The sequence below is a fragment of the Sugiyamaella lignohabitans genome, chromosome C, assembly GCF_001640025.1.
Source record: "Sugiyamaella lignohabitans strain CBS 10342 chromosome C, complete sequence".
In the NCBI taxonomy this organism is placed as follows: Eukaryota; Fungi; Ascomycota; class Dipodascomycetes; order Dipodascales; family Trichomonascaceae; genus Sugiyamaella; species Sugiyamaella lignohabitans.
This window is the reverse complement of record NC_031671.1, coordinates 1,236,531-1,264,238: the sequence shown is the minus strand read 5'-3', so window position 1 is coordinate 1,264,238 and position 27,708 is coordinate 1,236,531. Positions and strand designations below refer to the sequence as shown.

General features: G+C 44.9%; 13 protein-coding genes across 13 annotated transcripts; 7 read left to right on the top strand and 6 right to left on the bottom strand.

The window, feature by feature from the left end:
* Positions 1–276: 276 nt before the first annotated feature.
* Positions 277–753, bottom strand: TIM17 (protein transporter TIM17; the record flags this gene model as incomplete). Its single annotated transcript, XM_018881149.1, has 1 exon — positions 277–753. One exon carries the CDS (start codon positions 751–753, stop codon positions 277–279), a length of 477 nt encoding a protein of 158 aa, XP_018733768.1.
* On the top strand, positions 353–736 carry AWJ20_4096 (uncharacterized protein; the record flags this gene model as incomplete). Its single annotated transcript, XM_018881150.1, has 1 exon — positions 353–736. One exon carries the CDS (start codon positions 353–355, stop codon positions 734–736), a length of 384 nt encoding a protein of 127 aa, XP_018733769.1.
* A 713-nt stretch (positions 754–1,466) lies between the features above and the next one.
* Positions 1,467–2,666, bottom strand: CDC123 (Cdc123p; the record flags this gene model as incomplete). Its single annotated transcript, XM_018881148.1, has 1 exon — positions 1,467–2,666. The coding sequence occupies one exon, from the start codon at positions 2,664–2,666 to the stop codon at positions 1,467–1,469; it is 1,200 nt and encodes a 399-aa protein (XP_018733767.1).
* Positions 2,667–3,334: 668 nt separating this feature from the next.
* CCT4 (Cct4p) lies at positions 3,335–4,969 on the top strand (the record flags this gene model as incomplete). Its single annotated transcript, XM_018881146.1, has 1 exon — positions 3,335–4,969. One exon carries the CDS (start codon positions 3,335–3,337, stop codon positions 4,967–4,969), a length of 1,635 nt encoding a protein of 544 aa, XP_018733765.1.
* On the bottom strand, positions 4,204–4,857 carry AWJ20_4093 (uncharacterized protein; the record flags this gene model as incomplete). Its single annotated transcript, XM_018881147.1, has 1 exon — positions 4,204–4,857. One exon carries the CDS (start codon positions 4,855–4,857, stop codon positions 4,204–4,206), a length of 654 nt encoding a protein of 217 aa, XP_018733766.1.
* Positions 4,970–5,193: 224 nt separating the features above from the next.
* On the bottom strand, positions 5,194–6,210 carry CRD1 (cardiolipin synthase; the record flags this gene model as incomplete). Its single annotated transcript, XM_018881145.1, has 1 exon — positions 5,194–6,210. One exon carries the CDS (start codon positions 6,208–6,210, stop codon positions 5,194–5,196), a length of 1,017 nt encoding a protein of 338 aa, XP_018733764.1.
* A 582-nt stretch (positions 6,211–6,792) lies between these two features.
* On the top strand, positions 6,793–7,542 carry MIF2 (Muscle M-line assembly protein unc-89; the record flags this gene model as incomplete). Its single annotated transcript, XM_018881144.1, has 1 exon — positions 6,793–7,542. One exon carries the CDS (start codon positions 6,793–6,795, stop codon positions 7,540–7,542), a length of 750 nt encoding a protein of 249 aa, XP_018733763.1.
* Positions 7,543–8,587: 1,045 nt separating this feature from the next.
* CPR6 (peptidylprolyl isomerase CPR6) lies at positions 8,588–9,481 on the top strand (the record flags this gene model as incomplete). Its single annotated transcript, XM_018881142.1, has 1 exon — positions 8,588–9,481. One exon carries the CDS (start codon positions 8,588–8,590, stop codon positions 9,479–9,481), a length of 894 nt encoding a protein of 297 aa, XP_018733762.1.
* A 2,476-nt stretch (positions 9,482–11,957) lies between these two features.
* AWJ20_4088 (Csc1p) lies at positions 11,958–14,153 on the top strand (the record flags this gene model as incomplete). Its single annotated transcript, XM_018881141.1, has 1 exon — positions 11,958–14,153. The coding sequence occupies one exon, from the start codon at positions 11,958–11,960 to the stop codon at positions 14,151–14,153; it is 2,196 nt and encodes a 731-aa protein (XP_018733761.1).
* A 202-nt stretch (positions 14,154–14,355) lies between these two features.
* Positions 14,356–16,653, bottom strand: LEU1 (3-isopropylmalate dehydratase LEU1; the record flags this gene model as incomplete). Its single annotated transcript, XM_018881140.1, has 1 exon — positions 14,356–16,653. The coding sequence occupies one exon, from the start codon at positions 16,651–16,653 to the stop codon at positions 14,356–14,358; it is 2,298 nt and encodes a 765-aa protein (XP_018733760.1).
* A 2,280-nt stretch (positions 16,654–18,933) lies between these two features.
* Positions 18,934–20,862, top strand: MSS4 (1-phosphatidylinositol-4-phosphate 5-kinase; the record flags this gene model as incomplete). Its single annotated transcript, XM_018881139.1, has 2 exons — positions 18,934–18,958; positions 19,040–20,862. The coding sequence occupies 2 exons, from the start codon at positions 18,934–18,936 to the stop codon at positions 20,860–20,862; spliced, it is 1,848 nt and encodes a 615-aa protein (XP_018733759.1).
* A 2,904-nt stretch (positions 20,863–23,766) lies between these two features.
* APM1 (Apm1p) lies at positions 23,767–25,287 on the top strand (the record flags this gene model as incomplete). Its single annotated transcript, XM_018881138.1, has 1 exon — positions 23,767–25,287. One exon carries the CDS (start codon positions 23,767–23,769, stop codon positions 25,285–25,287), a length of 1,521 nt encoding a protein of 506 aa, XP_018733758.1.
* A 190-nt stretch (positions 25,288–25,477) lies between these two features.
* Positions 25,478–27,088, bottom strand: AWJ20_4084 (uncharacterized protein; the record flags this gene model as incomplete). The annotated part of the gene is made up of 1 exon (XM_018881137.1): positions 25,478–27,088. One exon carries the CDS (start codon positions 27,086–27,088, stop codon positions 25,478–25,480), a length of 1,611 nt encoding a protein of 536 aa, XP_018733757.1.
* Positions 27,089–27,708: the final 620 nt, after the last annotated feature.

Here is a 27,708-nt window from a genome sequence, read left to right as displayed (position 1 = left end):
AAGCACTAAATGGGGCCAAAGTAGTGCGCAAGGGTTGAGGTGAGGTGGTGTTTTGAGGTGAATGAGGATGGCGTCACAAGAGACGCGGAGACGAGTTCGGTTGACGAGTGGAAAGTATTAATCACCAGCAATAAAAAAAAGAACGAAAAGAACATGCAAATTTCTAATAAAAGAACAACTTCAGAACCAGAGTAGAGTCAGTGAGCAGGAGCTAAAATATCAAATCATATCAGATAGGTGATGTGATGTGATTATCTCGGGATTGCCACAACATGTTTAGGCAGCCAAAGGTTGAGGAGCCTCGGGAAGTTGAGGAGCCATGGGCTTTTGTCCATAGGCCATCCATCTTTGCATGGCAATACCGACACCCTCGAAAACAGCCAAGACACAGGCACAAGTAATGGCACCGTTTCTGGTCTGTTTCCAGCCTCCACGAAGAGCAAGCGATCCACCAGTGAAGAAACCAGCAATGATAGCGTTAAAAGGGTCTTCAGTTCTACGAACACCTTTAACAGCACAGTCGAAAGTAGAGAACAAACCACCCCAAACACCGAAATTACCTCCAATAGTAGGAGCACGAACCTTGATAGCCGATAAAGCACCGGCCCGACGTTCGCCAATAGGCGAGTTTCTAAATCCCTTGATACCATGCCAGATAGTACCACCGATAACACCCATAGCAAAGGTGGCGCCAAAGTCATTCAAAATGACAATGGGACAAGGGTCTCTTGAGTGATCTCCAGCTTCAGCCATTATGTCGGTGTATGTGTTTTGATTATTTTATTGATTTTGTTTTGTAAGTTGAGTCAATACTAAACGAACCCACAATATGAATATTCCGTAGAATGAATAAATATCAGAAACTTTTTCTAGTGCAGTGGAACCACAAAACCCACTTCTGTTGCTAACAACAAATCAATCTATCTTTCAGCCACAGTTGAACTGTTGAGAACCAAATTTCCGCCATCAGTCAGTCGGCATTTTTTTCACAGATCTTCCACAGCGGCCGGGTAACCGTCGGCGTGGCTCACACCGGGTCTGCATCGGCCGACTATTTCCGTGCCCATGAGCCGCGCATCCCCGTTGGTCCCTGCATTACCCCTGAGGGGGTCTGCCTCCGGCGGCTGGGGCTCTGCCCCAGACCCCGTGGCTCGCTTCGCTCGTTTCGTGGGGGATCGGGCAGCTGTGTTTTGGTGTGGATCAGGTGGTTGTGTTTCGAGAGTGAAACCTGAGGGCTGTAGAGCCCCTGGTGCACTAAAGGGCTCTCAGATTTTTGTTGAAGCTCTTCTCTGTTTCTCTCGATTTCACAGTATTAAACTCTCACAGAACAGTAGTTCAGGGACGCCGACGGCCGACTCGAGCGCAGCGAGAGGAGCAACCAGGGTCTGGGGCGGAGCCCCAGCCGCCGGAGGCATGTGCCGTCAACAGTAGAATGTCAAATATAAATATGTAATAAAAAGGGGTGACTACTCGTCGTCGGAGCTGTCGTCGTGCTGGCTGGCCATCATCTGTCGCAAACGGTCGACCATGTCGGACATGGACGAGGCGTTGAGTCCGCCATCGACAAAGTCTTTGGGCACGTAGCTTTCTGTGTGTTCGACAGTTCCGAATCCTCGTGAACTGTCAAGTTTGTCGACGAGCCTGAGTTCAGGTTCGAATCCTGTTTGAAGAGGGTCGTAACCCATTAATTGCTCCCATGAGTATAAGAGTGTATCAGTTTTACTGGCCCATGGGTTGATATCTATTAGCCATACCCGGTCATATGGCTCTGGAACGTACACATCAAATACGAACGAGTCGTCCGGGAATGTAAACTCTAAGTTTTCTTCAAAGAAAGCGTGGATCTCATCTTCTAATTTGTCTTTTAATGGCCCTAGAAACTCGTAGTAGTTCATGTCTCGTTGAGTGATACCGACGATATTGCGGTCTTTCACAAAACACCGGAACTCGAGTGCTGGATTGATTTCAAACCATTTACGGAGAACCAGCTCGAACTCAGGTTTTGGTGGTGCGGACTCGTCAAAGTCTACACATCCTTCATATGCTTCTGTAAGATCATGGGTTATGTATGACGATGCCTTTAGTAGCATGTAGATATCAGATGGATTGATACATTTCATATTGTTGGTTGTAGATATCCACAAGGCATCTTTTGGTGCAGACCAGTTGAGTTTAGGACATATAGACCCACCAAGCTCTTTAATCAGACTGGCGATATCATTATGAAGTTCCTGAAAATGGATCGTTGGGTCCTCTGCCTCGTCCTCGCTGGCTTCATTACCATCATTTTCTTGCTCTTCTTCTTTTTCTGCTTCTTCTTCTTCTACTTCTTCTTTTTCTTTTGCTTCGTTTCCAGTAGTAGCACTAGTGTTTTCTGGAAGTGGTACGGAAGCATCCACCTCTTCTATTCTGGCTCCATGAACCTCGCCGTCCGTGTCTTCCCAGACCAAACCAGCATCGCCTTTAGCGAGAACAATGCCGTCTGCTAATAGGTACTCAACAAACTCTTTCGGCAGCGGTTTCACCAGTCGCGCCTTAGGACACAACTTTTTGTACTGAGGGTACCACGAGGAAAATGCGCAATTATCGACATTCTTTATACTAGGACGAGGGCCCATATCGAGCTCTGTCAAATCGACCACTGATGTTCTTGTCGAACTGGGCATCGCTATTCCGAGTCTACTCTATTCAAGACTCTAACCTTTTAAAATAACAGTTCTCTCTTTCCAGGTATAACAGTAATCTGACTGTTCACCCGATATCCTGATCTGATTATTGATTATTGATGAGATCAGATCCATCTCACATCGTCGATGCAGATATAAATTAGCGTCCTGCAGGGTTCACCGCGCGGCTGCCCCCTCCACTTGTCCCCTCCCGCCTTTTCGAGTCTCAACTCGAATCTTCCAGACCCATTCCTCTCGCTCCTGGCACCATCCCCACGCCCGACTCGAGCGAAGCGAGAGGAGCAGCGGGGTCTGGGGCGGAGCCCCAGCCGCCGGAGGCAGCGGGGCCGGTGGGGGTATGCCTCCGGCGGCTGGGGCTCCGCCCCAGACCCCGCTGCTCCTCTCGCTTCGCTCGAGTCGGGCGTGGGGATGGTGCCAGGAGCGAGGGGATTTGGCGTGTTTGGAGGGGAGAGGAGCCCGTTTGTGACGGGGTCGTCAGGGTCCCCCCTGCATGAGAATATTTCACGCCGCACCTGAGGTGGGAAGGGGCTTACCCGGAGCGAGACGCGGTAGATGCAGAGCGTGAAAGGTTCGAATCAATTCTTCTGTGTGTTTGGAAAGTCGGGATCAAAGAGACCAGTTGCTGAGTATACACCGACAATTGAAAAATGAATTCGGTAGCTAAACCCTCGGGAAACGTTTTTAAGGACAAGGAGAAGCCTCAGGAGGTTCGTCGCAGTAATATTCTGGCGGCTCGTGCCGTGGCAGATGCCATTCGAACCTCGCTCGGTCCTAAAGGTATGGACAAGATGCTCCAGACTGGCAAGGGAGAGGTCATTATCACCAATGATGGTCATACAATTTTACAGCATATGGCAGTGATGCATCCTGCTGCTAAGATGCTGGTTGATTTATCAGCTGCTCAGGATGTTGAAGCTGGTGATGGTACCACTTCGGTTGTGGTGATTGCTGGTGCGTTACTTGGTGCTGCTGAACGATTACTAAACAAGGGTATCCATCCTTCAATTATTGCCGAATCTTTCCAAAGAGCAGCTGCTAGAGCCGTCGAAGTTCTGTTAGAAATGTCACATAAGATCTCTTTAAGCGACAGGGAAAAACTGATTACTGCTGCGTCCACTTCGCTCAACTCCAAAATCGTATCTCAATACTCGTCATTATTGGCGCCAATGGCAGTCGATGCAGTTCTCAAGGTCATTGATCCTGCTACTGCTACTAATGTGGATCTCAAAGATATCCGTCTTATCAAGAAAGTCGGTGGTACTATCGATGATACTGAACTTGTGCCCGGTCTCGTGTTGACTCAAAATGCTGTCAAGAACTCCGGTGGCCCAAGTCGTATGGAGAAGGCTCGTATTGGTATGATTCAGTTCCAATTGTCTCCTCCTAAACCTGACATGGAAAACCATGTTGTTGTTAATGATTATAGACAAATGGACAAGATCCTGAAAGAAGAGAGAACCTATTTGTTGAACATGTGTAAACAGATCAAAAAGGCAAAGTGTAATGTATTGTTCATTCAGAAGTCGATTCTCCGTGATGCGGTTAATGATCTTTCCCTGCATTTCCTTTCCAAACTGAATATCATGGTTGTCAAGGATATTGAGAGAGATGAGGTCGAATTCATTTGTAAGAGTACTGGCTGTAGTCCTATTGCCGACATCGACTCGTTCACTGAAGACAGATTAGGATACGCTGATCTTGTTGAAGAAGTCGAGTCTTCTGGATCTCGTGTTATTAAGGTCAGTGGTACTGCTGCTAGCAGTGGATCTGATAGTAGTTCCGGTAGCGGCAGCGGTTCTGCCTCTGGTTCGACATCCACTGTTTCCATCATCTGCAGAGGTGCTAACCAGTTGATTCTCGATGAATCCGAGCGTTCTTTGCACGATGCTCTTTGTGTTATCCGTTGTTTGGTGAAGGAAAAGGCTCTTATTGCCGGAGGAGGTGCCCCCGAGGTGGAAATCGCCCGTGTTCTCACTAAAGAGGCACGAACACTTTCCGGAACCGAGTCGTTCTGCTGGAAGGAGTTTGCCGAGGCACTCGACGTGATTCCTACAACCCTGGCTGAAAACGCCGGAATCAACAGCATCGAGGTCGTCACCGACCTCCGCAACAGACACGAGCAAGGACAGCTCAATGCCGGCGTCAGCATCCGTCGCGGCACCGCCAACATCTACGACGAGCACGTTCTGCAACCGGTTCTCGTCAACAAAAGCGCCATTACCCTCGCTGCCGAGTGTGTGAAATCGATTCTCCGTATCGACGACATCGCCTTCAGTCGCTAAAATTAATACATTTTTATTGAACTGTGACTTTCGGGTAGACAGGATACCTCCGGTGGCTGGGGCTGCGCCCCAGACCCCCCGGCTCGCTTCGCTCGTTGCTAGGACCGTGATGACCCGTCGGCTGCTCGCGAAGCGAGCACAACGGGGTCTGGGGCAGCGCCCCAGCCGCCGGAGGCACCGTCCCACTACCGAGAATTAATAGTTAATTTACATAGCCCATAGGCTCACCGCTGTTTGATGATTTTGACAGCGGATTTCGAGAACACGTATGAGAGGCCGCTCCAGATGGTGGTGGTGGCCACGAGGTAGCCCATGGCAGTGAGCCCGAGACCGAGGTTGTCAGCGGCCGCTGTTTGGAGAGACGGTGCAATGACCGGGTAGATGAGGCTAGAGCCGAGGTAGACCATTTGGAAGAACGTGTTGTATTTGGATATCGTGGTGGGATGGACTTCTGCTGACGGGATGGAGAAGTCCCAGTACCGTTTGAATGTGATTGGCGGTGGTAGTGAGATGTATCTGTAGTAGAATGCCGACAGACCCAGTAGGATATCGCGACCCAAGATGATGACTGCCATGGCCATGGGGATATCACCAGACACTCCTAAACATGTCGCAAGCGTCATCATCAAAGCTTTGTCGGCGAGAGGATCAATAACAGAACCTACTACACTCTGCATTTTGAATCTTCTTGCAATATATCCATCCAAAAGGTCTGTAATGCCTGAGTATACAACGAGCGACAGGGCCCAGAATGGCTGGCCGTCGACAATCAAATATCCAATGACCGGTGCCGCCGCCAGTCTTGACAATGTCAGTATATTAGGAATTGTCCATATGTCTTCTTTCAGTGGCTTCTTTGGTTTTGTAACAGGGATCTCTGCTGTTTCCGTGGATGTAGATGTCGTTGATGATGCATTTTTGGATGTGGTGGTGTTAGCAGCAGAAGCAGGTGCTGGTGTGGCAATGGGTTTAGTTTTCTCTCTCTGTTCTTCTGATACCAATCGACTGTTCGAAAGCCGCCGTACCAATTGGTTGTATGTTAAATGGTTTCTGAAATCTTTGACTGATAACTCCCGTCTCGCTAAAACCGAAGTCGACGACGCTGGAGCCCTCACACTAGCGAGACCTCTGGCGTGGAGACCGAGTGATTTTATCGTCGTACTCGATTTACCGAGGACATTGTACGAAGGCGACAGTCTCTGGAGCTTCCACAGAAGACCGGCATCACGAATCAAACTCATATTACAAACGGAAAACACACAACAGGCGGGATCCAGCCGGTTTCCTCGGAGTTATAAGCAGCTAAACAAGCGGGATTCCTGAATTTTTCAGATCTCCAAGCCGTATTGCTGCGGTTCCCCCCGCCGATCTTACACCAGAACAGCAAGCTCAGGGGTAGCCCCTGAGTCTCCATCTCCAGTCACGCGACTACCTACATTTTCTCTGGTGAAACTAAACGGTTTCTGGGGTGAAGGGGACATGCCTCCGGCGGCTGGGGCTCCGCCCCAGACCCCGTGGCTCCTCTCGCGGCGCTCGAGTCTGGCGTCGACGGTCTCTGGCGCCCGCGAAGCTGGCACAACGGGGTCTGGGGCAGCGCCCCAGCCGCCGGAGGCATGTCCCGTTCACCCAAGAACCCGCTGGACAGGTTTAGTGAACTGGGGATAAAATTAAGAAATTAAAAGAGGTCAGCGGTGAATGGAGAGCGAGGTCCGGGTAATGGTGCGCATGATTTAATTGATGGCGATCTCGAACGCGTATTGGTATTGTTCCCTTTAATACTCATCTGGAATGGTTGATTTATTTGAGGTGAATGGAAATGACCGATGATGGATGTTTTTAATGATGACGAGGTAGAAAGTTACGATTATGGCAGTCGAAATGAGGTTTCGTCTGACGAAGAAGCGGTTGAGACTAGTGACGATGAAGGTGTTGATTCGGTCGAGCAAGAGTATCTGAATAGTAAAATCAGCTCGGAGAGAGAAAAATCCGAGTATAAACTTGGTCAAGCTTGGATGGCCATTATTTCAAAGTACGGAAATGAAGACATTGAGAAGGATGCTGATGTTATAGATCTGTACACTGGGGAAATCGTGGAGGATCATGGTCATTTGAGGAGTCTGGACGATAAGACTGGAAGTCTGTGGTTGGATGTAGATGATGAGAACGATGGTGAGTCTGCAAGAAGGAAACGGAAATCTGGATCTCAAACAGGACTGGATAGCAGCCCAAGCAAAAAGAGCAAAAATAATAGCCCCGTCAAGCCTGTAGCTGACCTCACCAACTGGCTGCTAAACAGTGATGATGGACATGACAAAGAAGACACTATTCTTCCTCAAAACAATTCAACATCCGTTATCTCTCCCATCAGGCAGAAAATTGACATTCCTTCATCACCCATCAAACATAATAACTCATCTTCAGCCGTTCTCCAGTACCTAGATGAGAGCGACTCGGATTCAGATACCAGTCCCCTCCCTTCTTCAGAACCCACGACATCACTAACTCTTAAACCGTCCTGTAAACCGGGTGGCTCTCTAAAATGCAATAGACCGTTCTGTTTCAAATGTTCATAGACTCTATTTATTTACTATTTATTATTAACAATCTCGTAATTTTTCACCTTCCAACACACCAGCCCCTAGTATTTCCTATTTGGGACATAATACATACAGGGGTACAGTTCGCTTCTTTTCCACGCAATAGCTCTACTGGTTCTCGGTTGAACAATTATCGATGAGGTGAGGGGTGTGCCTCCGGCGGCTGGGGCGCTGCCCCAGACCCCGTTGTGCTCGCTTCGCGAGCTTTTGGTGATCTGACCCAGTTTCTCGTTGTGACGGCCACCTAACCAACGACCAGCCCCTCCCCCCCCCCCCCATTATACTCCTGTCATTTATCCGTAGTAATAGGAGCAAGCACAATATTCTTAGGAAAGCTGTTGTTTAGATAGGAATGGTAAATGGCCGATTTTCAATTCAGTTGGAACTTTATTGATAGTAATAGATACAGTTGTGTCCAGGTAGTAATCGAGAAGGATCACCAGGAACGTGCATATTCAGTACGTTTGTTCGAGAAAGTTCGCTTCTATGCGCTTACCCTGAGCTTCATAGCATATAAACCTGGGCATAGTCACCAACGCCTCGACAACAACAAATTGCAAATTATAACGGCAACGATCTGAAATTTATACAATTGAGCGACTACTATGACTAGCGAAGCTGCCACTGTAAGACCAAGAGTCTTCATGGATATCTCCATTGGCGGAAAGCCAATTGGCCGATCTGTGTTTGAACTGGTAAGTTCCGAATCCACATCGAAAGCTCTGGTCACTCCCTGATCCAATATCTCACTCCCGAATCTCAATCCATGTCGTGGCACCCCGACGCCCGACTCGAGCGAAGCGAGAGGAGCAGTGGGGTCTGGGGCGAAGCCCCAGCCGCCGGAGGCAGCAAGAGCCCGTAGACTGTGGAGCATATACTAACAGGAAAATAGTATAGCGACCTGGTTCCTAAGACAGCTGAGAACTTCAGAGCTCTTTGTACTGGAGATAAAGGCAAGACTGAGAATGGCGTTGCTCTTTCTTATAAGGGATCGATTTTCCACAGAGTTATTAAGGATTTCATGATTCAGGGTGGTGATTTCACGAACGGTAATGGTACTGGTGGTGTTTCAATTTATGGCGAGAAGTTCGAGGACGAGGCATTTCCTGTTAAGCACACCGAGCCATTTTTGTTGAGTATGGCCAATGCTGGTCCTAACACCAACGGATCGCAATTCTTCGTTACTACAGTTCCCACCCCTCATTTAGACGGTAAGCATGTTGTATTCGGAAAACTGCTTGCTGGTAAGTCTGTTATTAGAAAAGTTGAGAACACAAAGAAGGACTCTGGAGACAGACCAGTACAGGATGTTGTTATTACTGACTGTGGTGAATTGAGTCCTGAAGATGAACTGCCTACTTTTAACGATGGTACAGGTGATGATTATGAGGATTCTCTTAAAGATGAGGGTAGAGTCGACGAGAATGTACCTGAAACAGTGTTTACTGCTGTCAAGAATATCAAGGAAATCGGTACGAAGCTGTTCAAATCAGGCGATATCAAGGGAGCTTATAACAAATATTCTAAGGCCGCCAACTATTTGAAAGATTACTTCCCTGATGACTTGTCTGAGGAGGATTTGAAGACTTTGTCGGATATCAAGATTTCTGTTTACTTGAATGTGGCTCTTACTGCTCTTAAGGAGAACCTTCCTCGCGAGGCTATTGAGGCTTCTTCTGAAGTTCTCTCTTTAGAGGACAAAGTTGGAGATAAGGAGAAGGCTAAGGCTTTGTATCGTCGTGGTAATGGTGAATTGTTGCTTAAAAATGAAGAGGGTGCTGTCAAGGATTTGAACGAGGCCTTGAAGTATGCTCCTGATGATGCTGCTATTACTGCACTTATTGCGAAGGCTAAGAAAGCTGCTCAAGACAGACGCAACAAGGAAAAGGCTGCTCTAAGCAAGTTCTTTTCATGATCAATCAAAAATTTAAATAATCGCTGTCGAATAAAAAATATTAAAAATAGATAAAAAAAAATAATAAAATGAATTATTTAATAGAGACAGAAATTGCAACTGTATGATGCCTGACTATTATGTGTATATCAGTTTGGTATTCTTTGAATAGGGATTAAGTATACTAAAATGTAGCTGCATGTGAAACTGAATATCGAGCTCCGAGTTCAATCCAATACATTCACTACATCTTTTCTAGCAGATGAGGTAGTACGGACAGTATATTCGAGACAGACACACAAATCAGTCTTGGCTACTTCTTAATATAGAACAAACAGATATGCACCTATCACCTGTTAAATAACCGATCTGCAGCAAAAAATGGAACATCTGTGCAGAATTTGCGCTATTTGCCACGGAAACAAGGGTAAGGAGGGTAAGATTGCTTTTTGTAGGTGAAAATCTTCTTTAGATCTGCCAACGGTTTTCTATATTTGGATGACTGTCAAACGAATCATAACCCTGCCAATATATGAAGCTTTACCAGATAGATTGTGTATGCCGTGCAATTAAATAAGTTACAGTATTCCAGAGTAGAAGTCATATCTGCCCATAATGTATTTTGTTTTACTTTGGGCTAGCAAAAATATAACTCGAAAAAGGGCAGGACGCAGCAGACTCAAGACTCTCTACTCTGGTTGCTGATGGTCAATGCCAATCTTCTTATCATACCGGTCTAGACGATCGTTAAGAGGTGATTTCTGGATATAGTAAATATTGCTAGACATCTATAACAATCACTAGAGTAGTACTGGCGATCAATAATTACACCTCACAGGTCTCCTCGCTATCTGAGTGTTGCATACTTTTGCTGCTAATCACCCGAAAAGCTAGGAAGTAGTCGCGTTTGGTGTTTCAAATTCACCTGAACTATGCATAGTACATGAACGGGGGAAACGTTAGAGCTGGTAGCAGATTGTATAATACGGAGAGTTGAATCTAAATGGCTTTGAAATGAAGATAACTAGATACTGCCAAGAAAAAGGATAAATTTAGCACTTTGATACTCCATCTTTACTGTGCTAATCACGTTTGATTCTTGAGCTTGCGCCACACAAACTCTAAATCCAACAACCGAGAGTTCGAGGATCATATTTCTATACAGAGGTATGTTAATTTCTTTTTAGAGCCAGCTCACATCTCCATGCAAGAATAGATATTAACGGGAATCCTGAGAGCGAGGGGTTAATTTCAAAGATAAAATTCCATTTGATTCTCATGACTTCATCTCGTTTATCGATTACAACTAAAAGAAATTAATCAAGTCCTGTGAGAAACGAAGACCACAAGAAGAGTACTGGTTATTATCATCACAATAATATTATCTTTATCATCATAAGTGCATTGTCAGAAGCCTCATCAGAAATCAGTGGTGGGTCTTTCTTCATTTACAAACGGGGTCTCAACGGGGTCTTTGGACTTTCATCTAATCAAATCTACGACACAATGACTGGTACTCCAGTTGTACAGGTGCGCGATGCGACTCCAACCCCCAAAAAGTCTGATCCAGGACAACTTCTTCTAGTAAGTACCAAGGCAGAGTCCGCTAGATCACCCTCATGGTGTTGTAGTTTCATGGCCTCATCAAGTATCCATACTAACTATACATCTAGCAACTGCTTCAGAATTCATTCCAATCGTAAGTGCTCTTAAAAATATACTTCTCCAGCTATCAGGTTGACTCTGTCCGATTCGTCAGCAAATGGTGCCGTAGATGTTGAAGCATGGAGGATCGCCGATTCGACATTCGATAGCCCCATGATCCAAGACACAAACTAACACAAATAGTTCACGATACGGTTCAAATTCGGTACTAGCCAGTTTGATTCTGTTCTTAGGTGGCTCAATAGTATTATTTGTTGCATTTTGTTTCATCAGACCTAGGCATAATCTTATCTATGCACCTAAGTTGAAGTATACAGAGGAGAAGAGCCGCAATGGATTGGCCTCTTCACAAAAGCAGTTGCCCTCCCTTTCCAAGAAGAATCCACTTCAATGGATCAAGAAGGTATTTGAAATCACCGAAGATGAGCTGGTTATCTATCTCGGACTTGATGCTGCCGTGTTTATTAGGTTCCTCACTATGCTGAGAAACATGTTTTTTGTGCTTTCAATCCTGCTGTGCGCGATTGGAATCCCCATTAACATTTATTTTAATTTGCAAAGTCCTTATGGGTCTAATTTGACAAGCCGTGATGCTTTCATCTTAATGACTCCCTCTTTGGTACGAGGAAGACCGCTAATAGCACATGTTGTCATTGGCTATGTAGTTGTCTTCACAGTGTTATTCTTTTTGTGGTCAAATTATAAGAAGATTATCAGCCTGCGACGACGTCTATATATGTCGCAAGATTATCAAAGGGCACTTTTCGCACGAACTCTGCTATTGACAGAGCTGCCGAATAAGTACCTATCTGATTCGGGATTGTACAATTTGATGACAACGTTTGCAGGTACTGCCGACAATGCACCCAAAGTCGAACAGGTCGAGATTGGTCACAATGTGCGACATCTTGGTGAATTACATGAAAAGTATAACAAGTGTTTGCATGCTTTAGAAAAACATTTGGCAAAGTATTTCAAGCATCCTGACAAGCTACCATCCAAACGGCCAATGACGCGACCAATGAAAGAGGACAGAGAAAAGTTAAAAGATAAAGTCGATGCCATCAACTATTACCTCATTAAACTCAGAATATATAGGGACCAAATTTCCCGAACTTCAGCTGAGTATGATACTGCTAATAGATCTCACACCGAGAAGCTGCCATACGGATTTGTTTCATACCGGAACCAGCCAGAAGCACATATCACTGCCAAAAAGGCCAACAAGAAAAGCGGAAGAGTTGGTGGAGCGCTCGTCAAACTAGCCCCTAGACCAGAAGATATTATTTGGAAGAATATCTTGCTTGGCAAATATGAACGGGCGAACAAACAGTGGTGGGGTAATCTTCTGTTCACCGTGCTTATGGTTGCCTGGATCGTACCAAATGCATTTATCGGTTGCTTTTTGTCGGATCTCTCCAGAATCGGCGTTTTATGGGACAACTACCAAATATTCTTAGATGGCCATCCTACTTTGTTCGCTATCCTTCAGGGTGTACTCTCACCAATTGTCACATCGATTATTTTCCTTATCTTGCCCATGATCATGAGAAGAATGTCCCAATGGCAAGGCAAGCTGACAAAGAATGAGCGAGAACGTGATGTGGCCAATAAATTATATGCATTTTTCTTTTTCAACAATTTCTTTGTCTTCACTATGATGAGTGTCATTTGGAACGTTGTCAGTCAAGTGATTCAGTATGTCGGCTCTGATAATCATAACATGAGTTTCATCCAAGTATTCAACAAGCTCCAAATCGGTGAACAAATTGCAACTGCCATTATCAATGCATCATCCTTCTGGGTCATGTATATTTTAAAGGCAAATTTAGGTGCTGTGCTAGACTTGCTCCAGGTATTTACTCTGTTTTGGAACAGTTTTCAAAAGAGATTTTTGTCACCAACTCCTCGTGAACTAATGCTGTTGACAGCTCCTCAAAGCTTCAACTTTTCTGTTTACTATATCTGGGTTCTGTTTTACTCGACGATTGCCCTTGCTTTCACGTCCATCCAGCCTATTATCTTCCCAATGCTCACATTCTATCTGTGGTTTGACATTATTTTGAAAAAGTACTCGTTGATGTACATGTTCGTCACCAAAGCCGAGAGCGATGGTATGTTCTGGCCGTTTATTGTTAATCGGTTGCTATTTGCTCTGGGTGTAGGTAACATAATTTTGTTGGCAGTGGTATGGATTCAAGGTGGGTTGGCATTGGGTATGGCCGTTGTCCCATTACCATTCATTGTGATTGCCTTCAAAATTTACTTGCATAAAAAGCTGAATCCGCTCTTTTTCTACTTCATTCCTACCGAAAACGAACGAGAGGCTATGAATCATTACAACGGAGCTAGTGATTCTGGTACTATTATTGGATCGGAGCTGAACACTCGGTACAGAAATCCCATTGTCTATAGGCGACTTCCTCAACCTATGGTTCGCGCAGAAATCAGACCAAGACTCAAAAGTGTCTGTGATGTCAATGATGATATCTTCAATGGCGACGATGGAGTTCCAGTTCTGGGTAGGGATTCTGTCTCTGCTGTATCTCAAGAATTTGAGTACATTGGCGAAAATGAGTTGGACTATGAGCAGTACATCCAACGTACTGAAGAACCCTTGGATGCTTTGGATGATGAGGATATCCCTACAGCCACTACCGGGCAGCCTTACTCTAGCAATGAACAGAAACTCCACCCTGAACCTGTCGCTGTAGAACTGCAACCATATGGTAGCACCTCACATGCTGCCACGAACGTTGATGCGGGACTCATGCCATATGCTCCATATGGAGAATCTGAAGAGCCCTTGTATCCCCAACCATACAATCCCTACAATCAGTCTCAGGAGTATCTGAACCCGTACACCTCTCACAACGCCAACAACTCCCACGTGAATTTGACCACGTACCCTTCATACACCAGTGGGGAGCAAGTGAACACCTCAGGTGGTGTTCTCCAAGATGACCATGACGACAGATATGGGGGAGAAGATGATAATGTACGCCTTCTTCGAAACCCATATCAATAAACTTTGCATTTTGTACCCTGACTATTTATTCTTTGTATTGCACTAATATGAAACGTGTGAATGTATTAAATTATTACTATAACTCCGCCCCTACCGATTTAAGCAATACAGGAGTATCTGTATTTTTAATGAAAGACAGAAGACCCCGCCAAAGACGCACTTAGAAACAAAAAAAAATATTATATTACTTTTTAACTATCATTTACCAGTCATTACTAAGCTTTGAGCCGCCAGCACGCACTGGCTTGACGACTTGAGCACCACCAGCCTCAAGGAAGCTGAACTTGTCCTTGCGGATTAACTCATACTTTTGGATCTTCTCCTCTTTTTGGAGAGTAATTCCGATATCATCAAGACCCTTGACGAGACAGTCCTTGCGGAAGGGGTCAATGTCAAAATGCTCGACAAGGATCTCACCCTCACCGTTAGAGATGGTTTGGTTTGGAAGATCAATCTTGAGAGAACCACCCTTTTCACTGATGGGAAGAAGCTTCTCAATGATTACCTCAGCAGGGATACGGATCGGCAGGAGACCGTTCTTGAGAGAGTTGTTGTAGAAAATATCTCCGAAAGAGGGGGCGATAACAGCTCTGATACCGAAATCACCAAGAGCCCAAGGAGCATGCTCACGAGACGAACCACAGCCAAAGTTAGGACCAGATACAACAAGAATCTTGGCCTTGTCCCAAGGAGCGACGTTAAGAGCAAAATCAGTCTTCTCAAGAGTTCCGTCTGCCTGGGGTTTGAATCGAAGTTCGTAGAAAAGACCGACAGAAAGACCAGTACGTTTGATGGTCTTTAAGAATTGCTTGGGGATAATAGCATCGGTATCAACATTAGCCTTGGCTATAGGAGCAGCCACACCCTCTTCAACTTGGAATACTGGGATACCAGTAGCAGCCTTGGGAGTAGCAATAGGAGTGTCCTCGAGATCACCGTGAGCAGCAGATTGAGCAGGAGCATCTTCAGTGACCTCGAGCTCATCAGGAGCCTGTTGCTCTTCGACACGAGCCTTCTTGGTAGGAGACTCGACACCAATAGTAGGAGACTCAGCACCAGTAGAAAGGTATTTGCGGACATCCGTAAGGTGACCGTCAATTCCGGCAGCAGCAGCCATAGAAGGAGACATCAAGTGAGTTCTTCCTTGAGCACCTTGACGACCCTCGAAGTTTCTGTTGGAAGTAGAGGCACATCTCTCCTTGGGAGAAAGAATATCAGGGTTCATACCAAGACACATGGAACAACCAGCTTCTCTCCATTCAAAACCAGCAGCCTCGAAAATCTTATCAAGACCCTCTCTTTCAGCTTGCTTCTTAACAAGACCAGAACCAGGAACAACCATAGCACGAATAACATTCTCAGCCTTCTTGCGTCCCTTGACAACAGAAGCAGCCAGTCTTAAATCCTCGATACGAGAGTTGGTACAAGAACCAATAAATACCTTGTCAATTTTGATGTCTTGAAGAGGAGTGTTGGCAGTTAATCCCATGTATTCAAGAGCTCTCTCCATACCAGAACGTCTAATAGGATCAGTTTCCTTAGTAGGATCTGGAACAGAACCAGAAATAGGAAGAGCATCTTGAGGAGAGGTACCCCAAGTGACAGTTGGGATGATTTCAGAACCCTTGATCTCAACCTCGATATCGAATTTAGCACCCTCATCAGTGTGAAGGGTCTTCCAGTAAGCAAGAGCCTTTTCCCATTCAGCACCAGAAGGAGCAAGAGGACGACCCTTGATGTACTTATAAGTAGTCTCATCTGGAGCAATCATACCAGCACGAGCACCAGCTTCAATGGCCATATTACACATGGACATACGAGCCTCCATAGAGAGGTCACGAATAGCTTCACCAGCAAATTCGATAACAGCTCCAGTACCACCGGCAGTACCGATTTTACCAATAATATGCAGAACAAGATCCTTTGAAGTGATGCCAGGGTTTAACTTGCCAACAACATTAATAAGCATGTTCTTGGATTTTGTTTGTAAAAGAGTTTGAGTGGCCAAGACATGCTCGACTTCGGAAGTACCAATACCAAAGGCAAGAGCACCAAAGGCACCATGAGTAGATGTGTGACTGTCACCACAAACGACAGTGGTACCAGGAAGAGTGAAGCCCTGTTCAGGACCAACAACATGCACAATACCTTGACGAGAATCTTCTAAACCAAAGTAGCGAACACCAAAGTCCTTGACATTCTGCTCAAGAGTAGAACATTGTAATCTGGAATCGTCTTCCTTGATAAAAGTATCAATGGATTTGTAAGTTTTACGAGATGAGGTAGGAATGTTGTGATCCACAGTAGCTAAGGTGCAGTCGGTTCGACGCACCTTTCTACCAGCATTTTTCAGGCCCTCGAAAGCTTGTGGAGACGTTACTTCGTGAACAAGGTGTCTATCAATATAAATAAGATAGGTATCTTCACCTTCTTTGCTCACAACATGGTCTTGAAAGACCTTATCATACAGAGTCTGTGGGTTCTGACTAAGTGATGGCATATTTGTATGTGTGGAATGGGTTAATTGATCAAAACCTGTAACTTTTCAGTTTACAAAGTACCAATTTTTCAGTTTGCAAATAGTCACTTATCGACCGGACTTCCTATTATATATATATCCTCACCAGATCTAGGTTTAGAACAAAAGTAACTGGGCCTATGACTTAAACAAGCTCATGCCGATACGGGATCGACACTATGACTCGCCGGTATCGCATGCACCTCCATCCAATGGCACGGCGTCTATAGTCACCGAAATCGCCCATTACTCACTGGTTGTGGGGTACACGCCGATATCGGCGCTCTATCATGGTGTGATATGGGATCCCATTATTGCCGCTGCCGGAACTAATAATGGGGTATTGGGTGCAAAGATGAATGTGTCAGCCTGATAGAGTATATAATCTCCATTCAAACTTTCAAATAACATTTGTCAAGAAGAATGACTCCATTCTGCTTGATCGCGGCCCGCTATATCACCTCTGCGAAGTCGGCGCCATCGTGCAGACCGGCGTCTGGCGGGTGTCGGCGGGACGTTATTGGAGGGAGTTAGTGACAACTGCCTCCGGCGGCCGGGCTCCGCCCGGACCTGGTTGTGCTCGCTTCGCGAGCTATGGGGGATCCGTGAGCCTCTTTTTGTGGGTTTATTGTCTCTTAGCGATACTAGCATAGAAAATGTATGACACTGTAGGACAATATAGCACAATGTAGGAGCTTTTTTCCTCAGGCGAAATGAGCATACAATAGATATATGAATAAAAAACCTCCTTGCTATACTCTGTTAATACGAAAGTGCTGCTGAAATAACAGAAACCAAAAAGCTTGTTCTTTCGCAAAAATTACCCAAATATTCTCCAAAGTGTTCCCCAAATATTCACCACAATGGCTCGAGAAGAGCGACTGGGAGAAGATCGTTGGATATATGCACCGGCCTCTCAGACCATCCTTGAATTGCCCGAGATATATTGAGTCTATTCCCAAACCACGCTTTCTAGAGTCATTGACTCAACTGATACGTTAACCTACATTTTATTCACTGAATACCAAAATACTGGTTAATTTTAAGCAGCTCTTGATACTTGCTTACAGATCCAATGGGTGCAAACTGCGTGCCTCAACCCCCATCCAACATCCCCAAACTACCTTCCACTCGTCTATATTACACTTCTCTGTATTATGGCGGGTCAGTCGACCGACAGATGCTGTGACAGGGGCTAGGAGGGGTAGAATTCTCGGGGTCAGAAAGCCTCCGGCGGCTGGGGCTTTGCCCCAGACCCCATGGCTCCTCTCGCTTCGCTCGAGTTGTTCGGTTGTGAACCTCGTAGTCTGAATTCAAGGGCTTGACGTGGGTATGGTTTGTTGGTAGCTGGAGTGTGTCATGTTTTTGGCAATGTAGTCGCTTTTCTTGCTATTCACTCAATTTCTCATGCCCAAATAAGATGATAAGTTGATCCAAACTGCTATGAAGTATAATCACTTCCTAGGGGTTTTAAACTCTTAAATAATATAAGTTTTGACGCAAAACCTTTGAGTTCAGCGAAGTACCTTTCCCCTGACAAGACAATCTGGGTGCTACGAGCTGCAGTCCTACCAACAGCTCTGCCAAAATTCGTAGCTGGCCACCCGACGTAACGAGCGAAGCGAGCTACGGGGTCTGGGGCAGAGCCCCAGCCGCCGGAGGCAGGCCCGACCACCCCCTTCGGCCCCCAGTCCAGCCTGCATGCCCCGGTGCAGCCCGCCCGTTATCTTGCATATGGGTCTGTTTTGCTGGGCGGCGATGAGATTACCCCTGACATTTCCGTACGGAGTAAAGTTGCACGATCGAGATCAACTATCGGCTGTTGTATCAAGATACAAATAAGGGTATTCAACTCTAAATAATAATCTTACAGTGGGTATTTCAACTGTTCCAGTGTTCAGATGTTCGTAGTAGATACAGCCAGGTTACGAGAGAGTGGCTTCCGAGAGAGTGCCCCAGCCAGTGTCCCAACTGGCGTAGGTGCACTCGCGCTGCAGGCCGCATAATGCAGCCTGACCGAGTCCGTGAACCAAGATTATGTGGTCGGTGCAGACATCAACATAATCTTTAGAGCCCCGTGTATATATATGAAAGGAAATCCTTTGCTGCAATGCTCTTTTTCTCTTCTCTTCTTCTTTTTTCTCCTCAGAATAAACCTACAGCTGTTTTTACACTCAAGTTTTGTTCTGTGAATTTTTAACCAGCGCTTTCAACACTATTTTTCTACTACTGTCTTACTGTTGCCCATTTTTAATTGATAAAATGGGTACCTCAATCTTTACCAACGGTGATTATCATCTATCTAATGGAGGTAAGTAGTATGAAGTGGTTGCTGCTCAATTGGTTCAACGCCTGCTAACAAAGTTAGGTGATACTCCATTTGCTCAGGGCCCTGACCGCAAGGTCATTCGTCGTCCTGTTTTGAGTGACATCAACCGTGGAATCTCTGTGCCCAAGTACGGTGCCTGTGCACAACAAGAGAACCGTCGTCCTGCCAGACGTTCTGCTTTTGCTTATCACAAGGTTTTGATCCTTGCTTGTTCCTCCGACGACTCTGGTGTCTCGGTTGGATCTGATGAGACCCTCAATGAACCCACTATCTGGAAACCCATCGATATTGTTTCTGAAAAACCTTATTGTGAACAGTCGAGCGACACCTACTCTGCTCCCGTTGACAATGATGATGACAATTGTTCTGAGTGGTCTTTTGAGGCTGGGGACGAGACTGCCTTTACCACCCGCCAAATTGAATCTACCTGGTCCGAGGAAGACACTGAGGCTACCTGGACTGCCCCTGCTGCCTCCTGGGCATTATCTGATTGCCCTATTGAAGTTGATGAGAGTGACGCTTCTATTGAGTCTCATGGCGATGTAACATTGGTTGAGTCGCCTTTGGAGACCACTGTCAGCGATTTGGCTGAATCTGAGGAAATCACTCCTGCCAAGGTGGATGAACAAACCCTTGGCACTACTTCTGATGCTCCTGCCCCTATCATCGAGGGTAGTTGTTCTATTGACAGCCTTGTTACTGAGATTATTGCCGTTGCAAATTTGTTCAAGGATTTGCCACAATTAATTGTTTCTGGTGGCCTTCAAGCTGACCCAGAGTCGGAGCTTCCCAAGACAGCTCCATTGGCACTATCTAAGTCCATTTCTCACACTTCCTCTGACGATTTGGTCATTCAGGTTGAAAAAGTCGACAAGTCCAAGACACCATTGTTGTTGACAAGAGCCAAGGCAAAGCTGACTTCTCTTACAGGTCACGCTGCCCCTATTACAAAATCCACTCTTATGTTTAATGGAGTTCAAGCAGCTACCTATGATACTTCGCTTAGTAGCCAGGAGACCCTCACTATGGAGAACAAGAAATACAGACTTGATGGAGGTGCCATTATTAAGGCCCATTCGCCTATGGTCTATCAGAACATCCGCACCCTTTGTGGAATTGATTACCATCAGTTTTTGAACTCGTTTGTTTTGCAGTCTGACTTGACCAAGACTAAATCTCCTGGTAAATCTGGATCCGATTTCTTGTTTACTCCTGATGGAAAGTACATTATAAAGACCATCAAACGCAAAGAGCATAACGTCATTGCTAATGCGGAATTTTTGGCCGACTACTACAATCATATTAAGGCCCACCCCAATACTCAGCTTCCTTTCTATCTTGGAAACTACACCCTTGTTGCTGATGGAAAGAAGACTCACTTTATCATTATGAAGAATTTGCTTCAGAAGGAGACTCAATTGATCTACGACCTCAAGGGATCGAGCCATGACCGACGTGCTGGACCTAGAAAAGACAATCGTGGTCGTGTAGTGTTCAAGGATCTTGACTGGACTGACAAACGCGAGACTATCTCCATGAGTCGAGAGGACCGAGAAATGTTATTGGTTCAAGTTTCAGAGGATGTCAATTTTTTGAAACGACACAACATCATGGATTATTCATTATTGGTAGGACTTCAGAGTGACACTCGTACTTGTGAACAACAACCTGTTATTGGTATGATTGATACCCTCTGCCCCTTTAGTTGGCGCAAGAGAGCGGAAACCACTGTCAAAGGACTGATATTTGGCAGATCTGCTATCGACGTTGTTCACCCTTCGAAGTATGGAGCGAGATTCCTCAATTTCGTACAATCTGCTGTGGTCCCCGGGCCTGGAAGATCAGTGTCTACTCGCTGTTAAGTTCTTCTTTCATGATGTGCGGTTATCTGGTCGGTCTAGCATGACTCGAGGCTTTTATTGCCTTGTCTGTTGCTCTCTCCTCCTCCTCGAGGGACCAGTATTAGCTATGACTATTAGTTCATGGTGACTATCTTTATGTTTGATAGTCGACAGTATGAATTCCAGAGTGATCTTCAGAGGCTTTCTTGTCATGGTTTCACATCTGGTACTATTGGATTGGTTATCATCATGATTTCCTTTCGGATTAGCGATCTACTGTCGGCGGCATCCCGAGTCCCGACTGATATCTGCTATCATTCATTGGCTCACAGGTCCTAAGTCTGACAATTTGCTCATCGTCCCTTGTTGTTCACTTCATCAGTCGCCTCGCACACCGCGAGCAGACGACGATTTAGACCGTTCGACTACGGTAGAGCTGGCTCCTTGCCAGTCTACTCCTGGACATTCTTGAATCCTTCCAAAGAGGCGCTTCCTTAGCGACATTTTGGACTTGGATTTTAAGGCTCACAATTTCCATGGACGGACGATGAGCATTCAAAGACTTGGCGCCTTAGGTGGTTCTTCTCTAGTTACCCACCTGGCCATTTTTTTTTTAATAGTACCTCCTCCTTACTATGACATGGACTCTGGGATCCAGTTCTACTATTCAGAGCTCGACAAATCAAATCAATGGCTAGTTGATTCTGTTCTAACGGGATTCCTGGTATTGACGGAAAGTTTCCTCGCCTCTCACGGAGCTGGCAGACATTTAATTACGAACAGAAGCTAGACTGGCTAGTGGTAACCGCACACTTGATTGATTGAGCTTGACAACCTACTACTTTACTATTATTGTCTCCTGTATTGTCTCTTGTACCTAATATTAATATTTTTATTTTTATTATACGTATTATTCTGGAAGGCATTGATCAGCTTGAGGATTTCTTTATATATGATTTTGAGAGAGAAAGTAAGACCTTCGAGGTGGTACGCACCCTATTGTCTATGAACCTTTTTCAGTGTTAAGACTCATAGGTTACAGGATAATAGAAACATTGAGACTGTAGCATAGGCGCCAAGGCCCTGATAGATTTGATAGCTAGTGGAGTAATTTATGGAGCAAGTAGGATACTTAGGCGATATTATTAGGAACAGACAAACTCAGGTAAAGTAGGCAGGTGGATTAAAGACAGTAACAAGCAAGGAAGCGATATTACATTTTGGGGAAGACAGAGAGACGAGAATCGGGTGCTTATGTGAAAGCGAGAGAACTCAACTGCGGTAATAGACCTGCTCTGAGCTTCACGAGATTTGTCTTTTGGAAGTTCAGAACTTCTTAGCACAGAAAACAAACTTAAACTGGTCTTCTCCCCATACAACGACTCGAGCGCAGCGAGAGGAGCCACGGGGTCTGGGGCGGAGCCCCAGCCGCCGGAGGTAGAGCTCCAACTTTAAACGCTCTGGTGGCTCCGGGAGATTTTCCGGTCTGAAAATCAACTTAGGCCGGTGGGGGCTTAGTACAGAGCAGGTTAGTCTTTGTTTGGGCCCGCTAGGGGGCTGCTAGCCAATTTCCACTGCAACTTTTAATACGAAGTTATGTAAAAAACATCCATCAGACGTACGATATTTATATCTCACCTATTAATAAATTAATCGTCAGACCCTGCATTAAAACTGTCTCCTCGGTCGATCATTGCTCTATTTGATACTAATATGTTCACAGCTCCAGCAAGATTCAGTACCAGATATTCGCAAACGGTAAACACACTTGCTATAGTAGTTCTCTATTATAGTCTGGCGTGTTTGGCTAAAGGATTAATCATGATCGGAAAGAGTTATACCCATTCGGTTCAGCTTTTATCCTCCTCTCTCCTGAAAACCTTGCCCTTATCGCGATATTTAGAACTGGCAATACAAATCGAGATCAGACAGATAACAGTTCTTTACTCAAACACAATGTTTCGACGTGGGTTCAGCACGGCCAGGGTACTGTGTGCAAAAAGAACGTACGCCGTACTCGAAGGCTCGGAACTAGAGAAAAGCTTCTTACCTTTACAAAACGCGGGTTGGGCTCTCTCCGACGACCGTAAGCGTATTTCTAAGACTTATAAGTTTGCAGGGTTCAGAGGGGCATGGGTATGTCAAATTGGATCATTCACTGGGCTACCATTAGTAAAGTGAAGTTGGTGACATGTGATATTTTTATATTCTAGAATGTAGTACTACAGACCGGCAACATCAATTGAGACCGGACTCACTGCAAGTCTCCCAGCAACGTTACAAACCATATCAGACTGAATACTAACTATTTTCAAGGCATTCTTGACGGAGGTGGCTATGCACTCACACCTTAAAGGCCACCACCCACGTATAGAAAATCTTTATAATAAAGTGGTTCTCACGTTACACACGGATGACGTGAATGCTCTCACAGAAACGGACGTTGCCATGGCTTCACGCTTTGATTCGTTTGCTGGTACAAAGTCCAACACCAAATCTACGTAATTTATATGTTTATACTTTCCAATGCCACTAAAACTGTAATTCTCGAACTCTTGCTCATAGAATTGGTGCCAATTTTTTTATAAAGTTAAATTCATTGGCGTTATCTGGTTTCATCAGACCGGTGGGTCTGAACGCCCTTGCCCATATCTTTTGGAAATACTGAAGAGAACAGCAGCGCGCGTATCGGCTGTCTGGATGATCATCTGTTTATTATCTCCTGAATTGTTCTTACAGTGACACCTGGCAGCCGGGGTGATAAAGATCAAGCAAATTGCGAGAGCTTTGATCTGAAAGGGCGATAAAGTGTGTTTGATTTTATCGTTGAGAGTTGATAAGAAGAAAAGAAAGTAGAGACAACCGACGGGCAAAAAGACCTAGAAGCATTAGAGAACCCATCTCACATAACTACTCAGAATCAGAATGGTGGCATCAGCTATTTTCTTTCTGGATAGCAAGGGTCAACCTCTGTTATGGAGAAACTATCGTGGAGATATTCCCATGTCAACTGTAGACAACTTTCCTGGTCTACTGATCCAGGCAGAGGATCCAGCATATTGGGGTAATGGCCAATCTTCCTCGCTCATGTCGGGTGGTCTTGCCGGGGGTGCCAGTTCATCATTATCCGGTGCTAATACCGGTTTGGGTGGTAGTGCAGGACCTAGCTCGTCACTACGAATCCAAGGTCCTTGTATCACTTACGAAGGTATCAATTATATGTATATTTCGGTCAATAATATCTACTTGTTGGCTCTGAGCAAGAAAAACTCCGATGCCGGTGTGATCTTGTTGTTTTTGCATAATATTGTATCAGTTCTTAAAGAGTATTTCAAGGAAGTCGAGGAAGAGTCTATTAGAGACAATTTTGTCATTATCTACGAACTACTGGATGAAATGATGGACTTTGGCCATCCTCAGCTGACAGATGCTAAAATCCTGCAGGAGTATATTACTCAGGAAAGTCATGAATTACAGAACCCCAGTGCTCCAGATATCGTTACCAATGCAGTTTCCTGGCGTCCTGAAAATATTTATTATAAAAAGAACGAACTATTTCTCGATGTTAATGAGTCATTGAATGTTCTGCTCAACTCCGATGGAAGCATTATCAGAAGTGAGATTGTCGGCAAGATCAATGTTAATGCTTATTTATCAGGCATGCCTATATTGAAACTCGGTTTGAACGATGCCGTGAGAAAAGATTCTCAGGCTCGTCGAGATAGCATTGCGGCAAGTGCCGATTTGGGTGCCGAGGCTAGTTCTGGTACTGTAGCTCCTAATTTAGCAGCCAGTAAAAGAGCCCGTGGTAAATACGTGAGCATGGAAGACGTTCAGTTCCATCAATGTGTTGAGTTAGAACAGTTTGAGAAAGACAGAACTATTTCGTTTGTTCCACCCGACGGTAAATTTGAGCTCATGAGCTATAGAGTCAAGGAGTTTAAAGCGAAGCCTTTATTTTTGGCCGAAACCAAGATCGATATTAGATCGCGAAGTAGAGTCCTAGTATCTGTGAAGCTCAAATCACAGTACCGTAAACGGTCAGCGGCAGAAAACGTCGAAGTTATTATCCCGGTACCTCCTGATGCCGACTCGCCTCGATTCAAAACTAGCTTTGGCACTGTCGTTTATGCCCCCGAGCTCAACGGAATTGTATGGAAACTAAAAAACTTTGCGGGTGGTCGTGAGGTCAGTATGAATGCCGAATTACAGCTGTCGTCTGTACTGGATAGCGAAGCGACTGGTACATCTGGCGGTGTAACAAGTTTTAAGACAAACCAGCCTGTACAAATCAAGTTTGACATTCCATACCTGGCTGTTTCGGGTCTTCAAGTGCGCTACCTAAAAGTCACCGAACCCAACCTCAAGTATCCTAGTTTACCATGGGTCCGTTATCTCACCCAGAGCGGTGACGAGTACTCCATCCGTTTGCCCTCGAGAAAATAATGCATTATGTATATAACTAACTTTCATGTTCTCAGGTACGCCTCCGGCGGCTGGGCTCCGCCCAGACCAGTATTGCTCTCACTTCGTAAGCTTCTCCGCCTGGTCACCATCTCGTCGATATGGGGTTCGAATAACAGATTAGTATATTTATTAAGTAAAATGCTCATGCGAATCTGTGAGAGATGAATGCTTAATTATAATTACCCTTAGCTCTTCGAACATTTTCTATGAGCTGCTGGCGGTGAGAAGCCAGCTTCTGCTGCTCAAGAACCTTGCTTTCGTATGACGACCAAATCAATCTTTCTGACGACGCTAGAACCAGGCGTGCTTTTTCTTTTACTGCCAGATTGAACTGATCAGTAGCCTTTAGCCATCCCTTTTGGAGGTATCGGAACCCTACTACAACTCCCAATCCAATTATGGATGCCATGGCGTACATTGAATAGTCATAGAAGTATACACCCAGAAGTGGGATTATCGTTAATGGGAGCTGAATACCGAAAATGGTTGTTGTCAATAGCTTCAATCCCGTATCATGTAATGTGACAGCTTCGGTCGCAGCAAGTGCATTTTGGGCATCGAAAATCTCTGTTGGAGGTGAGGTAGATGGCGCTGTTCCATATATCTCAATAGCCTGTTGGTCAATTCTTCCCAGACAGTATTCAAGTCTTTCCTTGGAGATCGGGAGGAATTGACGATAAATAACTGTTAATGCTGTGTCATAAATATCATCAACTTTGTAGTATAGCTTCCACCATGCCAGAATCGAGCTTTGCATGGTTTCTAGAGATTGAGAAAGTGTACCTTGAAGCTCACGGTGTGCTTGTTGAGCCCATTGCTCTCGCATTTGAACAGTCTCACTGATTCCTTTCTCTGCTTGTTGCTCAGCATGTGACTTTAAACTAGGTTCCACAATCGACTGACAGGTTGCTATGACTGAGTCCACTAGGTGGCCGTTAAGAACTGGTAGGCTAGAGAATACAATGTCCTCCACGGTAGCAATGCGACTCTCCTTCCATTTCGTTAAATATATAGATGAATTTGAAGGGCTTTCAATCAACTTGTCGACTGCTTCTAAAGCAATCTTTGACGAAACCCAAACAGTCGAAGGAAACTTTGTCTGTGATATTGCGGCGCCAGCAGGCTCTTGATCTTGATCCAACCGAACAGCTCTGGCATCATCTACAACCAAAATAGATGGGTAATCAGTCTTGGGTAATGGCGACATTGCCAGTACGTCTTTCACACTGGTGGTAACGAAAATATGCAAATGACAATCCTTCAGATGTTCCATGGAGTCGGAAACCGAATTCACTTCTAATATCTGTGTGTTCTGTCTAGTACTGTCATCAGCAGTTCGAAATGGAACTGGGTACTCAATTAGAGAGTTGTTATTTCCAACGTACTCAAAAGCAGGTGCCCACTTGATAAGAACATCTTTGCTCAATAATCTATTTCTAAATGCCTGGAACCAATCCTGATTTGATGCTAATGGGTCTGCCAGTAGTGACTCTGTCAATGATTTGATATCATCACGAGCGGATTTGAAAGGTATCACGCCAATTTTCGGTACTGGACTTGAAGAAGTCACTAAATCTATGCGAGAATACAGTTCGTTTCGATTCGGAAATACCGTTTTTAAATTCTGTAGCGCTTCGTGCAGCGAATCTTTTGTAGGCGTAGGGGTACCTGTTGATACATTAGTAGAGTATCTTTTATAGCCAAACTTTGGAGAGGTCAATTGAGCATGGGTGCTCCGGGAAACCCCTTTGACTAAACTCAGTGCCCTATATCTAGTCATTAGCTCTTCAATGGTCTTGTCTTAACTTGGGACATGAAAATACATGCAGAGTGGAGCGTTCCGGATTTTTGACATTTGGTGATCGCCGGGTAATCCCGAACATGTCTGGGCTGATCATCAGAAGTAACAGATAAACTCGTCGCAAGTGCTTCGTTATTTGGTAGAATTGTTCTTATTATAAATTTTTTTTGACAGAAATAAGCTGAAGAGCTCTAATGATAATAAAGAAATCGAAATAGAGCTGATAGAGGTATTTCTAGTCAAAAGTTGCAGAGTTTGTTTCTGCTACATTCTAGGAAATCTTATATAATCTTTGCTCTTTCTAATCCACAACGTGATGATTCTGCTTAAAGATGGATTAAGACTTATAACATTTTTGATGTATTGGGTAAGTTATAGATTTTGGACAATAGGTCTGCAGGTACGGTTATGCATGCAACTTTGTTTGGCTGAGCTCAGGGGTATAAGTAGTTTTCTATCTCGATGTAGTTATGACAGCAGATCAATGAACATAATATTATTTCGCCACGGATTTTAGATGTAAGATACCAGGATTCTGTTGATATTGAAAAACACTTGTTAAAAGATGCAAACAGTTGAATTTATAATCAAAATACATT